The sequence below is a fragment of the Podarcis muralis genome, chromosome 1 (genome assembly GCF_964188315.1).
Source record: "Podarcis muralis chromosome 1, rPodMur119.hap1.1, whole genome shotgun sequence".
Taxonomy (NCBI): Eukaryota; Metazoa; Chordata; class Lepidosauria; order Squamata; family Lacertidae; genus Podarcis; species Podarcis muralis.
This window is the reverse complement of record NC_135655.1, coordinates 108,675,193-108,690,967: the sequence shown is the minus strand read 5'-3', so window position 1 is coordinate 108,690,967 and position 15,775 is coordinate 108,675,193. Positions and strand designations below refer to the sequence as shown.

At 41.9% G+C, this 15,775-nt stretch overlaps 1 protein-coding gene across 1 annotated transcript in view; it reads left to right on the top strand.

Moving 5' to 3' along the window:
- LOC114605946 (sodium channel protein type 2 subunit alpha-like) overlaps positions 1-15,506 on the top strand; it is a 98,606-nt gene extending 83,100 nt beyond the window's left edge. Inside the window, exons 22-27 of the mRNA XM_077936934.1 lie at positions 1,119-1,391; positions 1,681-1,734; positions 3,604-3,745; positions 6,525-6,625; positions 6,789-7,059; positions 8,079-15,506. Of these exons, the coding sequence (XP_077793060.1) occupies positions 1,119-1,391; positions 1,681-1,734; positions 3,604-3,745; positions 6,525-6,625; positions 6,789-7,059; positions 8,079-9,238 (2,001 nt within the window). The 3' untranslated portion in view covers positions 9,239-15,506. The remainder of the gene's footprint in view (positions 1-1,118; positions 1,392-1,680; positions 1,735-3,603; positions 3,746-6,524; positions 6,626-6,788; positions 7,060-8,078) is intronic.
- Positions 15,507-15,775: the final 269 nt, after the last annotated feature.

Genomic DNA, 15,775 nt, shown 5'->3' with positions numbered 1-15,775 from the left:
CCCACTTTCCCTTCCTCATTTTTTCTAGAGGAATATATTTATTTAGAGAGTTATTTAAATACGCAATATTCACATTACCTTTTCTATTAGACTTAAATAATTATTAGGGCAGCAACAACAATCTTCCTTTTAAAAATATTTTTAAATGCAAAGTGACAATATCATCTTAGAAAGACATGGTCTTCTGTGACGTAAGTGTGCATCATCACAGAGCCAGAAGATGACTCATTCTGTCTTAGAAAAGGGATTATGCCTTGGGGGAAAGAGGTGTGGGGAGGGGTTTGCCAAGGGGAGCTGTTCTTGGTGGATTCAGTGGCAATAAACATGCTTTGGATAAAGACTGCAAGTTTTATACATGTAATGCAAGAATAAAGCATGAAATGCACATAGGTAGCCTGCTTCTGAGCATAATGCACAGAACTAGCCTGCACAAAGCACATTAAAACATGATTTGTGCAATAAGACCACATCATCCTAACTAACTAGACTAAGGCATAAGACCTTATCACTGGGTAGGGTTAAACATAATAAGGCATAAGGCAGGAGCCCACTGCTTTCGCTGGAGTTGCTAAGAGCCCCCAGGACAGTGGCAGACATGGCCCCATGAGAGCCGGTGTGGTGTAGTGGTTAAGAGCGGTGGACTCGTAATCTGGTGAATCGGGTTCGATTCCCTGCTCCTCCACATGCAGCTGCTGGGTGACCTTGGGCTAGTCACACTTCTGAAGTCTCTCAGCCTCACTCACCTCACAGAGTGTTTGTTGTGGGGGAGGAAGGGAAAGGAGAATGTTAGCCGCTTTGAGACTCCTTCGGGTAGCGATAAAGCGGGATATCAAATCCAAACTCCTCCTCTTCTTCTCTTAACAGCCATGATGGTAATGGCTTGCTAATGGTTTAGAAACTTTCCCCCAAAACTGTGGTTTTTATTTAAATGCAGATTTATGTTAATCAAACTGATCAGTTGATTAGCCAGTTGACTGGGATTTAATTGGAGTTTACTATTAAGTATCTGATAAAATCTAACACCAGCATCAGAAGCTACCTAAATACTTTTTCCCAACATCAAATCTTTTGCAGTCGTTTCAATAACTTCTGTTCACTTCTTTTGTCGTTTTGTCTAGGTGGTTGTGAATGCTCTGGTAGGAGCCATACCCTCCATCATGAACGTGCTTCTCGTTTGCCTTATATTCTGGCTAATTTTCAGCATCATGGGCGTCAATATGTTTGCTGGCACATTCTACTTTTGCATGAATAATACAGATCAGAAGATGATTTCACATGAAATAGTTGCGAATAAATCAGTTTGTGAAAGTATGCCAAATGTATCCAGATGGACAAATGTTAAAGTAAACTATGATAATGTGGGAGCCGGATACCTTTCTCTACTTCAGGTTGTAAGTAATCCCCCCATTAGATACCGGTAATAACTTCCATTGGCAGTAGGTTGGATGCCAGTTTTGTCGGGTGGAATCCCATTGGTGTCCTTGCGCTCATAGAAGGACGCCTGCTATGAAGGGAGGGGGAGGCAATCTTTCCCAGTTTCCTCCTACAGCTGTGCATGTGTGCTAAAATGGTCACCTGTATATGCAAGAGTTTTAAGCTCTGCTTTGGAAAATTTGCACAATATTCTCAGCTATTAGAATTTAGATCGTGGATAGCTTTTAACTTATTGCCTCTTTATAGGCCACCTTTAAAGGATGGATGGAGATAATGTTTGCTGCTGTGGATTCCACAGGTGTAAGTACATGATGGCGTATCTCTCTTTTTCTTTCTCAAATGCTGATTATAAGTGTATGTGTGTTTTAAAGCGCATAATAATAATAATAATAATAATAATAATAATAATAATAATAATTTATTATTTGTACCCCGTTCATCTGGCTGGGTTTCCCCAGCCACTCTGGGCGGCTTCCAACAACGATGAAAAATACACTAAAATGTCACATATTAAAAACTTCCCTGAACAGGGCTGCCTTCAGATGTCTTCTAAATGTCAGGTAGTTGTTTATCGCTTTGACATCTGATGGGAGGGCATTCCACAGGGCGGGCGCCACTACCAAGAAGGCCCTCTGCCTAGTTCCCTGTAACTTGGCCTCTCGCAGTGAGGGAACCGCCAGAAGGCCCTCGGAGCTGGACCTCAGTGTCCGGGCTTACTATCATATTTATTCTCTTAACAACGAGAATAGTCTTGTCTTTCCAATTTGTTTTTAAAAACATCATCCCCCCCAAAATTGGGCATCTTGTCTAAGATTTGGTACTTGGCAAGTAGGAGAATATTCTGGAAGTGGAAATTGCTTTCCTAAGGACCAAAGAGCATGAAGTTAACCTTTTACTCTTAAGTCTGTTTTTTGCCTTGGTTAGCCCCAAATCTGGGAACAATTCAGGGTACCCTACTAAAGGGGTCCAAGGTTTGGGTTCTGTCCAAAATCTCAGATGGGGGCCAACATGCCATAGGACATCCCTAAATGGCACCCTAGTGGGATTTCTCCATTAGATCTGCATAAATCCTTTCACCAGGATTAAGCCTGATGGTGATATCAGACAGCAATCAGGTTTGCTGTTATGGGACACAGACTCAATGCCTATGCCAAATCCAGCTTACATCTGCTGTCAATAAAATTGTGGCCATTTTCATCCCAAGCTAGTCTTATGTCTTTCTTACTACGTTTACAGTGTTAGTTCCCACCCCACTCTCATTAACTGCCAGCCCACTGACAAATTAACCCTTTACCTTAAGTCTGTTTCCGACTTGGTTAGGAAAGTGATTTGAGCAGCTCTGCCTCCTGTTTGACCTTACTTTCCCTTTTATTTTCTCCCTCACTTAAGTCCTTGTTTCCATTCTCTCTCCCCCTGCCTCTCCTTAGTGACAGCTAAGGGAGAGTGAGAGCAAGCACTCATGCACTAGAGGCCCAAACCTAGGAACATAAGAGGCTGCAAAGTACCATAAGACCATTAGTTCATCTGGATCAGTATTGGAAGCAACCCTCCAATATTTCAGACTGGGGTCTTTTCCAGCCCTACCTGGAGATGTCAGGGATTCAAGTCCTACTGTACCATTAACTCTTAGAAACAAATGTATCCCTAGTTTAAATTGCCAACAAAACATGTGAATAAACTAATCCCAACTGTGGTTCTCAGGAAGCAATTGCAAGACCAAGGCCATTCTGTAGAACATTTTTCATTATCTATAAGGGAACATTGGGTTTTGTTTAAATATGCTCTAGTTTTGTGAACTGGCCTTATGTATTTTCTACAGGCTGTTTGAGGAATATTGTGTTGAAGAAAAATAAGAGGGTGAAGGTATATAAAATGCAATATAAAAATTAGGAAATGTGTAACTAAAAAATTGAATAATGGATGATTGTTAGAGAGGCTGAAGGAAGTCCAAAAGAGAAAATATGTGATAAATTTAGGTTGGATATTATAAATGTATGTTGGAAAATTAATAAACATTATTTATTTAAAAAATGTATTTTCTACAGACATCTATATGCTTATTCTTATTTCCTTGGTATTGGTGTTTAAGCAAGCACCTACATGTTTTTAGAAGACAATCTATGCAGCCCATTGGGTACTGATCTATTCTTATGTTTCCTTGCATTATAGTTGGATAAACAGCCGAGATATGAGGCCAACCTGTACATGTATCTTTACTTCGTCATCTTCATCATTTTTGGTTCATTCTTCACCTTGAATCTTTTCATTGGTGTCATCATTGATAATTTCAACCAGCAAAAAAAGAAGATAAGTGTCCAGATTATTCATTTCTACTTCACACAATGAGCTGTGTTTCACAGAAAATACAGTGGTACCTCGGGTTACATACGCTTCAGGTTACAGACGCTTCAGGTTACAGACTCCGCTAACCCAGAAATAGTACCTTGGGTTAAGAACTTTGCTTCAGGATGAGAACAGAAATCGTCCTCTGGCAGTGCAGCGGCATCAGGAGGCCCCATTAGCTAAAGTGGTGCTTCAGGTTAAGAATAGTTCCAGGTTAAGAACAGACCTCTGGAACGAATTAAGTACTTAACCTGAGGTACCACTGCAGTCAAAATGTCATAGTTGTGTACCATTCAAAAACCAGCACTATGTTTTCTTACTGCCATAGCATTTGGAGGTGCTTATACAGTACGGCTGGTGTGTTACTTAATTTACACCAATATTTAGTTTTCTGAATGGTCAGCTGAACTTTTTGTTACAGCATAAAACCTGATTGGCAAGTTTGCAATGAGACATTTGCCCTTTTCCAGCATCTCTTACAAATTGATAAACGAGCGTAAGCCATAAGGCAAATGGAGTGCCTGAGTGCACCTCACCTTTTCCATTAGCAACAACAAACACTGCTTTAGAACTTGACCAGGTTACTTGAATTTGGAAGGAAAAAGAGAGATAGAGTTGGGTGTCATCAGCATATTGGTGATCTCAAAACCCAGACATCCTCTCGCTGTGGTTTTGTGTAGATATAGCTTGGGGAAGAAGATGGAACCCTGAGAGACACCATAGACCAAAGGACAAGGTATCAAACAGGAGTCCCCTAGCACCTCCTTCTGAAACTGCCCCTGCAAGAAGGTCCAGAATCACTGTAAAACTGTGTCTTCTATTCCCACCATAAGGTCTAGAAGGATAGCGTGACTGGTGGTATCAAAAGTCATAGAGAGGACCAGCAGAACCAACAGGAACACACTCCCTATTGTCCTACATAGATCATCCATCCAGGTGACCAAGGCAGTCTCCGTTTCATAACCATACCTGAAGCTTGACTGACTTGGCTGTAGATAATTTTCCTCATCCAGGAATACCTGGAGCTGAGGTGCCACAACTTACTCAAGCCCTTTGCCCCCAATTGGGCAAAGAGCTTCACATTCTGGTATGTATGGGGAGAAGGGATAGGAACTCCAAGCATCATGGCTCTGAAGTTGATTAGTTAGTTACGGATATGTATGATTTTTTATGGATCTTGTTGTTCTCCATTCAGTCCTTCCCTCCCATAAACCACCACTATATTTTCTTTGGGAGCATCAGGGATTCCATTTCTTGAATAGAAGGAATTTCAGTGGAACGAGTTTTTCTCTGACAGAAACTCTTTCCTTCTAAGGAAGCTGCTTCCATCTCAGGAAGAGGGAATCTTTTGATCCAATCCAAACTGTTGATAGAATTACTATTCCTTCTGCTGGAGGTCAACTGATACAACAGCAGTGCAATTAAATCAACATTCTGCACTGTATGCAAGCTGTCAGTATCCTCTAATACAATTTGCAGTGACCTATGGAAGATGAAAATAAATTAAATTGAAACGTAAAGCGTATGTACCAAAAACCACCACTAAGCAAGTACCAGAAGTAATTCAATTCAAGAAGGAGTTAACCGAGGCCAATAAACGGCTTCTTTCGAGGATATTCCATCACTTAGGGAACAAAGGGTATTCATCAAATAATGATCCGCATCAAATATTTTCATTTTCCTCTTTAAAACAAACCCTACAGGAATGCAAAATAATGCCTACACTGGTAAACTGGGCAGTTGGTAGGGTTAATCTTTATGGATGGAATTAAATGCCAATGTTCCATCTACATGAGCATATCAGCTTTTGAGACAGAATGATGCATCCCCCTTTCCTCCCATAGTCCGTTCTGGGAGTTCTTAGGCACCCCAGAGCCAATCTGAGGGGCACAGGGAGAGGGGCGGAAACCCCATAGTGCAAGCAGAAGTCCTTACACAGAGTTTCCACACAGGGCTTGTTAGGTGAATCCTGCCCAAAGTTTTGTGGTTAAAATATACCCATGAAGAAGTCATGCGCTTGCACATCTACTTGAAATAAATGGGGTTTACCCATTTATATATGTATTAAAAATATGTCATAAAATATCAGAGTGGTGTACAACAATTAAACATAAAGCACTATTTTAAAAAGTCAAATAATCATTAAAGTGACCAGCTAATTTGACTATTTTAAAAAGTCAAATAATCATTAAAGTGACCAGCAAAGGCCTACCAACATAAAAAAGTCTTCAAGAAATGCATGAAAGTCAAAAGAGAAGGGGCCTGCCATATCTCTGATGAAAGAGTGTTCCACAGCATGTGGTCAGCGATACTAAATTCCTGGCTTCTGTTTGAAGCCAGTTGGGACTCTGTAAGATGGAAACAAGAGGCAGCAGTCCTGCAGATTCTCTCAGTGATGAAGCTGGGATATTAGGGCTCAGGGTCCTTAAGGTATCCCGGACCCAAGTTGTTCAGGGTTTTGTGTATTAATGCAAGAACCTTGGAACTTGAAGCTGGCCCATGAGCACATGGGCAGTCAGTGCAGATGTTTTAGCCGCTGTGTCACAGGCTGCCTGGCGTCTGCTCCCATCAGCAGTTTAGCTTCTGTAGTTTTTACCTGCTGGAGCTTCCGGGGCAGCCCCACATAGAGCACATTGCAGTAATCCAGCCTCAAGGTTATCAATGCATGGAGTACAGTGACCAAGTGTGTATTCATGAGTCTAAAGTTATGGTTGTAACCAGTGGCTTTCTTTAATTCCTTTACTTAGGAGGACAAGACATTTTTCTGACAGAAGAACAGAAGAAATATTACAATGCAATGAAAAAGCTGGGGTCCAAGAAACCGCAGAAACCCATACCCAGGCCAGCAGTAAGAATGTCTTGTATCTTTTTTAAAAAACAAAAATTGCATTAATCAGACAAAAGCTTTCATTGAAGTTTAAAAAGCAAGTTCGTTGAGGAAAACAGCTTTCCCTTGCCCATGAAATGACATCACACCCTTTTTCTGTCTTACTTCTGTCTTGTTTCTGCAGAATAAATTCCAAGGCTTTGTTTTTGATTTCGTAACCAAACAAGCCTTTGACATCGGGATCATGGTTCTCATCTGTCTCAACATGATCACCATGATGGTAGAAACAGATAACCAGGACCCCTCTGTGGAAGACACTTTGTACTGGATCAATGTGATTTTCATCATCCTTTTCACTGGGGAGTTTCTCCTGAAATTGATTGCACTCCGCTATTATTATTTCACTATTGGTTGGAATATATTTGATTTTGTGGTCGTCATTATCTCTATTATAGGTAAGAAATATTTGGGGCTGAAAGGATGGATATAAGTTAAGAAAAGGGTCAGCTAAAGAAAGAATTTTGGAGATTTGTCATAAACTGTTGTAAACGCTGCTGGTACCCACTTAATTCCCTTTTTCTCCACTTGAGACTACAAAGTCTACATTGCAGCATGCATGGCGAATTGTTTTAACATTGTACTGCATCAGAAATGACATAGAGGTCTTTTATAAGTACTTGAGACTTTGTAGATGCAGGGGATTCAGAAATGGTATGAAGAAAAACCTATGTCAACTCCTCTCATGATACTTCAGGGGCACCCAATGAAATTGATTGGCAGCAGGGTCAGAATGGGCAAAATAAAAACACTTCTTCATACAGATAACAATTAACTTTGTTCCTGTAAGGTGCAGTGATAACCACCAGGTTAGGCAGCTTTCAAAAAGGAGTATTATTTCATAAGTCACTATTATTTATATCCTACTTTTCAGGATATAAAACCTTCCAAGGTGGCTTACAAGGCCTTCCTTCCTCTGTTTGTGGAGGGGACTTTGAGCTCCTACTGGCAGAAATAGGGGACCATGTTTGTCTGTTCCCCTTCAGTTGCCCTGCCTTACAGGTCTGAAGGTTCCCTCACCCTTCCAGAGCAAATGTTCAGTGGCCACAGGGGACAATTTCAGCAAAATTACCTATACCCCCTTCATCTAGCATGGACATCCTGTGAGCAGGATAGAATTTTTGAATCCATCCCATAGTATACACAGAGAAAATTAATGATCTCAGTGACGTCAGGAGCTATAGACATCCCAATGTCAGCCTAGCCTAGCATTCTCTCCTTGACCTTTCACAAGATAGTTGAGTCAGAAAATAACCACAATATGTGAACTAGAGGCAATTCCAGGTAAAAAACAAAACATGGGGGTAGTGATTTGCCATTTCCACCTCACACTGCAGCCCCTGATTGAAAATGATGTGATTGTGTATTACATTAATATGTAATGTTATAAAATGGTTTGCCCTATTTTTTAAAACAGGTCTTTTCCTGTCCAAACTCATTGAAAAATACTTTGTGTCGCCCACTTTGTTCCGAGTGATCCGACTTGCCAGGATAGGCCGCATCCTGCGTCTCATCAAGGGTGCTAAAGGGATCCGCACTCTGCTTTTTGCCTTGATGATGTCTCTCCCTGCCTTGTTCAACATCGGTCTTCTCCTTTTCCTGGTCATGTTCATCTACGCTATATTTGGAATGTCCCAGTTTGCCTATGTGAAAAAGGAAGTTGGGGTTGATGACATGTTCAACTTTGAAACATTTGCCAACAGCATGATCTGCCTCTTCCAAATCACCACCTCTGGGGGCTGGGATCGCTTGCTGGCTCCCATTCTCAACAGTGGGCCACCAGACTGTGACCCTGAAAAAGTCCACCCAGGAAGCACAACCAAAGGAGACTGTGGCAATCCTTCCGTTGGGATTTTCTTCTTTGTCAGCTACATTATCATCTCATTTCTGGTTGTAGTCAACATGTACATTGCTGTCATTCTGGAGAACTTCAGCGTTGCCACAGAAGAAAGCGCTGAGCCTTTAGGCGAAGATGATTTTGAGATGTTCTATGAGGTTTGGGAAAAGTTTGATCCGGATGCAACCCAATTCATAGAGTACTGCAAACTCTTTGATTTTGCAGCTTCTCTGGAGCCGCCTCTTTTAATACCAAAGCCAAACCACCTCCAGCTTATTGCAATGGATCTTCCCATCGTCAGCGGCGACAGAATTCACTGCCTTGACATCTTGTTTGCTTTCACGAAACGTGTCTTGGGCGAAAGTGATGAAATGGACGCTCTCCGTGTTCAAATGGAAGATCGGTTTATGGCTGCCAACCCTTCCAAAGTCTCCTACGAACCCATTACAACTACTCTGAGGCGGAAACTGGAGCTGGAGTCCGCTAAAGTCATCCAGCGAGCCTACAGGCGGTACCGTGCCTCAAACCCAGTGCGTAAACCTTCATTCATATATGACAAAGGCAAAAACAAAATGGACGCTGATAAGTTGAGTTTGAACTTGCCCCTGGAAACGAGGAAGAGGAGCTGCTCCACCACGTCACCACCGTCATATGACAGCGTGACAAAGCCAGACAAATACGAACAAGAAAAGTCAGAAAAAGAAGAAAAAGACAAAGATGACAAGGAGAGCAAAAAGTAAAAACGAAAGTGGACGTGTGATCCTGTCTATAGCAAATTTGTTTACAGCATAAGGAAGTTACCACTGATAACTGATAGGGATTGTGCTGGAAGTTTATGCCAAACTGCCTGTTTCTACAGTTATCCAACATAGTACACTTGCGCACCCAAGGCCAGCGTTGAACATAAATAAGGCAATCGTCATCTTATTGTTGGCTGAATAGTAGGGTAGCAGACTTGTGAGGACAATGCTGTGCTTCAAACCAAGAGGCGCGGATGGAGATGGATGTGCAAAATAGCTACAAACTGTCAGGACACGTCCATAATTGTGTCTATCATAAGAAAAAAATACCCACCACTGCTGAAGTAATTGTATCCACTGTGTGCATCCCAGTCGCCACATGTGTCCTGTTTGACAAATTTCTCTTGGTGCCGCCATTTTTCTGTTTACAAATCGCTGTTTAATTATATGTTGAGCAAAGGAGCGAGGTGCTCCCTCTCATATATTTGTTTACATGCATTTCCTCCCCCCCACCAACACACCACCCTTTATAACTTAGGATATGGATGTGATATTTTGGACTTTTACACATTGTGGGTGTGGTCCAATACAAGCATTTAGCAGAAAACCCTGGGTCTGCTGCAAAGAGATGGCGTTCTAAAGAGGCATGTCGGGTAGGCGGAACAGTCAGAAGAAAGGAAGAAGTGTCAACGTGGTTAAAAGGATGTTGTTGTGTATATGGCAGGTTCCGTTTAGATATTAAGTTAAGCATCGGCTGTGCTTGCATAGACATGGCATAGGGCTTCAAAATCAAACTGCCTTTGTAGATATGCAGAAAAGGACACGGTTAGTCAAAAGTTACACCCCCACCCCCCCACACACAATCCATGCAGTCCCCAAATTCTGTCTCAAGAACAAATAATGGCCACTGCTAAAAATTTGTTAATCAAATCGAGCCCCACGTTGGGGGAAAGATTCCTGCAGTGCAGGAGCTTGAACTAGATGATCCTAGTGGGTCCAGTCCAGCTCTACAATTTTGTGATTCTATGAAATAAATTCAAATCCTGATCTGGCCTACCTTAGTCTACTCCAGAGCGCTCCATTGTGAGAAAAGAAACGGGAGGGTGAACAATTCAAAATTCCAGCATGAAAAGAAAAGCTCAGAGCGACTCCTCTGAACAACCGACAGGTGCTCGCGTCCCCAACACAAGGAATCAGAAGGGGCAGTGAGGAGGAGATGCAAGGCAGGAGAAAAGCCCAAGTGGAAAGCAGTGGCTGAGAATGGCATCAGCCAGCACTTGGCAGGCTGGAGAGGAAGCACAGACATCTTTGCAAAGGAAGGTCCGCTCCAGGCAGAAGTGGCCTATGAAGTGGTCCTCCAGGGAGAGCCAGCAGCGGCTACAGGGGTGCAACCCTCACCCATAATCCCTAGGGGGAAACTTGAGGCATTGCAGCCAACACCATAAAGGCATGTGCTCTCTGATTTTGGTGGGGCTGCTAGACTGCAACTGTCCACATCCATGGTGTTGGCTGTGATGCTTGCTGTTTCCTGGCCCTTACAGCTGAGGATAGGAATTCACCATTGCTCTGCAGAATTAACCAGTAATTTTGCCTATTGAACTGCTTTGCTGGCTGCTGCTGACTCCAGGCTCCTCCGCTTTGAAAGGAACCAGTGCATCTCACAGATAAGGCCATTGGCTTATTTAAACTGCCTGAAACCTGCTCAGTGCCCTTAAAGAGGTGAGATAGAAATATCGAAAGCCAGCAGGCACTGTTTTCACCTGGTAGTTCTAAGGATCCCTCTCTTGCTTCCCCTTTCCAAAATTGTTTAGTTTGGTCAACTCCGAAAACTTCAATGGCTGCTTCTGAGAGATTCTCATGGTTTTGGCCTAGACTTTGCCAACTTGGTGCACTCGAGATGCTGTTGAACTATGGCTCTCGGCATCGCTGACCATTGGCTGGGGTAGGCTAGTTGGGCCAGTTCCCCTTCCTCCAGCTCTACTACAGTGGTACCTCGGGTTACATACACTTCAGGTTACATACGCTTCAGGTTACAGACTCTGCTAACCCAGAAATAGTGCTTCAGGTTAAGAACTTTGCTTAGGATAAGAACAGAAATCGTGCTCTGGTGGCACGGCAGCAGCGGGAGGCCCCATTAGCTAGAGTGGTGCTTCAGGTTAAGAACAGACCTCCGGAACGAATTAAGTACTTAACCCGAGGTACCACTGTATTCTGATGTAATTTTGGTTTGTGTGTGCGCACATGCATGCACATTTATCCTAGAGAGGGAATGCTGAGGTGATATTTTCCTTCTTCAGATGAAGAATGGTTCCAGGAATTGCTGTGAAATATGGTAAAGCCACATGGTAAATCAGAATATGAAATTTCCACACTTCTCCCCCCTAAGGATAGAAGGATGCCATTGGCAGAATCAACCCAGAATGCATATACATCCTATTCAGGCCTTTATCACAAGGATTTAACATGTGAGGAGGGGGGGGGTGTTTAATGAGTGTGCTAGCTTTGTCCCCATTGGCCTCCACATGTTTAAAGGCAACTGTCTGCGGTGGGGGAGCCTCCTATGCTGGTGGAGATTCATGTACATTTTTGGACCCTGATTTTTCAAGGTTCTGAAATGTGTGTGAGCCTGCAGAAGGAGAGGAGGCTTACTTGGTGCAAACCATTACCCCTGAACACCTGGAGAGTGATGGGTGTGGAGCTGCCACACTCCCTTTTTTACATGTTTAAGCCTCAGTTTGAATGCCTGAATAGGGCTATGCATATTCTAAAATATGGCATGGAATATGCTCTTCCTAGGTATGCACATGCCTAGGTTCTATCTCAGAAACTAGGCACATGCATGCATAACATGATTGACCATGACAAAATATAGGTGGAAGCTTGCTTTCAAAACTGCACTTAATATCTACACAGTCCATGTAGCTTATATTTGTCCAGTAGTCGTTTTGGTTAGATTTTTTAAAAAAAAATATATTCTTTAACTTACATTGATTTAACTTACAAAATTGATTTGGCAAAAACAAAAATGAAGTTTAATAATGGCACCATTAAAAGACTAACTGATTTACAAAGTGTTTCATTTCATTTTTATTAATTTTTTTGGCATCACAAGAATCTTACGTGTGTTTCCTGCAATAGACTAGCATGGCTAGCCCTCTGGGGCTTATTTGGTAAGTTAGTTTACCCTGATTCTCTCTCACGTACAGATAAGAGATTTGCATGTAGCCATGCCCTGCTCTATAGCTCATGCATAGAGGGGAAAAAATTGCAAATAACCAAAAAGAGCAGCCTAACATCAGGTTTCAGGGTTGCATCACTTCAGCTATTTTAGCTGCATTAGTGCAGCTAAAAATTTTGCTACACACTTTAGGGTAGTTGGGTGGATTTCCCCTCCCCTTCCTCTCCCCTCTTTTATCATGAAATATTGCATTTTAACCAGTACATTCCACAATTCATCCACTAAACTGGACCAGTTGGTAATTTTATACCTGCCTTATATTGCTATGCTTCGGACAAACGTAGCCAAGAATCCTAACCAAATGTTAAATCCCTCCAGGATATGAAATTGTAGCCAGGGGGAGCCACAAGCCAAGACAAAATCTGGCCTCCATTGTTCTGTAGTGCCCTGCGCTGGAGGGAATATTCAAATATGTAGCTGCTTAGCTTTGTCCTGAAACAACCATATTCTTTCCTGTGCAAAACTGACTGTGTGTATCAGTGCTTGCCCTTTTGAATAAATCCTTGGGCTTTTGAAAAATAGCATTTGTTTATGAAAAAAAAGAGAGAGAGGAATGATTGCCTTAACACAGGTAGCATTTACTGCAAGAAATGTGAGCCTTCTTTTTAGTTTCAATCTTCCAGCAGCTGTTAACGTTCTTTTCTATGACATTATCAGCTGGATAATAAAGCAAGGGCTGTGTGTATTCTGTGCAAGTGTGGGTTTGCAGTGGAAGCATCCTCTCTGATACTGCGGTCAAAGCCAGGTGTTCTGAGGACCTCGCCTTCTTCTCTCCCCACCCTTCTCTCTTGTTGAAAACCAAATAGTCCACTGGATTGTGGGGGGCAACGGTTGTTGTGGATTTAATATGGCCAGAGAGTGGAGCTTCAGTGCCTTATTTGGCTGTCTCTTAGGTGATGCTTATTCCCTGCACCCCCGGGTCTATAATATGAACCTGTTAGCTTAACTGATCGACAGATCTAGAGAACAGCTGTTTGCATATTTTCCAAAAGAAAAAGAAATGGCGAATCTGACTGTGTTTCTTCATCCCAGCATCCCTGGGTGTAACTTGCAACCTGCATGGCACCTTGGAGAGCCTTATCTATGAAGTTTGCTACCTCTTCCCAGGGTCCACAACAATGCAGACTTTATAGCTTTAACAGCAAGTCAGATTTTCTCTTCCCCCGCTCCTACCCAATGAAGAGTTCTGGAGAGCTTCCTTACTGTGATATTTTGGTTGGCCCAATAAAGGCATTGCCATACTGTGGAGTTTGTTTGTTTGTTTTCTTATGGGCCAACATACCACATCTTTTGCTTTTTTGCTTTAAAACATTTTCATCAACAAGTGCCTGCAGTTAATCAGTTGGCAAATTTACTTTATTTTACTGTAATTTACAAATAATCTCCCAAACTGCAGATGGCAAGCACCGCCTTAGAAGAAGCTTTCCCCATTCACTGTCACACAGAAGGGAATGCCTCTCTTACAAACCACATACCTTGCAAGCCTCTTCTAAAAGCAAATGTATGCGTTTTGCTTTGGGCCTATTGCTTTAGTCACACGCAAATGTGATCACTTCATTACTTCACTAATAAAATTTACAGTTGACTGAATATTTCTTTAATCAGGTGGCAGCCTTACCTGTATTCCTTACAGGTAATATAAACCAGGAGCTGGGGAACCTGTGACCCTCCAGATGTCAATCGACAGCAACTCCCATCATCCCTGACTCTTGGCTCTCCTGGCTGAGGCTGATGGCAGTTTGACAATATCTGGAGGCCCAGATATATAAGTTGTCATGCTTTGCCATTCCCTGCCTCTTTCCCTCTGTGCCTACTGCTTCTCCAGTCTTTTGCAAAAAGAAAAATCCCAAATCCTTCTAAAATACCGTTCTTTGAAGTGTGGTTGACATGTGCAAAGGCAATGAAGTTCTGCAGTATATACTGGCTACAGAATTTAGGTTTGATTTTGTGCAGCATCTAGAGCTGGTATAGAATACATACAGCCTTGCACAGGGCTTTCAGAAGAAGATTGTATTCTGGTACTCTTTCCTGTGTCCTAGCATAGGAAATCATGCATCAGTGGCAGAAATCAATCCATTGCAGAGACAAGAGTTTTGTTTTAAGTTAGCGACAACCTGATGCCGCTTAAAAGTGCCCTTTTTAATGACCGTCATGTGATGCAAAATCGTTTCTATAAAGATGTGCTGTAAACAATTGCAATACTTTACATGTCTACTCAGAAGCAAGTCCCTTTTGTTTTCAGCTGGACATGCTCCTGTCTAAGTGTGGATGGCAGCCTTAATTGGTTTAAGAATATACATTTATATAACGTTTTTATATTCTCAAAGTCACCTTGCTTTATGTTGCCAGTTTGCAGTTATAATAGGATTTGTGACTGCAATAATCACTTTCTAATTTATTTATTTATGTATGTATTTATTAGAGCATTTGTTTTATATCACCACAGTACAACATTTAACAGGTGCAAACAAGTTTGACTTCTTCCTTACCAGTCCCCTTGTTACCTCTTCTTCAGTGGGTCATGTAAGGAGAAAAACTGAACAAAGTTGTAGATGAAATAATTTCACATTACAAGGGGACCATGTTCACTTGCCTCTGAATCGCCTGATCTTTGTAGCCGACAAAAAGAGTAAATGATTGGTTTTTTCCTCCTGACATTGCTTTGATCAGACATTTTGATCTTATAATTTATCAACTACTCCATCTGCTGCAGTATTTCTTCATAGATAACTCGGTTTTTATCCGTGCTGTATTTGAACTGTCCTGCATGGGGCCCACAGTCTGTAATTTCATCTCCTCCTTCCACAAGAACAAAACAGTAATACTAGAATCAAATCGTTATCAGGACATTTTTTGTTTTGTTTTGTTGGTTTCTTACAGAGGGAAAAAGCGAAACTTACTCTTTTACTTTTGCTATTGACTAGTAATCTATATTGATGAACTGCATGTAGAAGACTATTTTAGCATAAATAACTATCAAACTACATTACTAACAAGCCAAAAGAATAAAGCTAATAATTTTTATCATAATGCAGATTCATTTTGTGTCTCTGTTGTCTTAAAATGTCATGAACAGTCATTGTCAGCTTGTTTTACATGGAGAAGATTCGATTCATTACCCACACAAATGCCATTACAAAGTTCCCCCGTCTTCAGTCATTGGATAGCCAATACTTTCCTAGGGCAGTGAATGTTCTCCTGAGCACTGTTTTCTCCCAGCTACTTTTCCCTCTTCCCCATCACTCCTATTCTCTTGCTAGTTCCTTCCTTCTTTCCCATTACTCTGCCCCTGAGCTCTT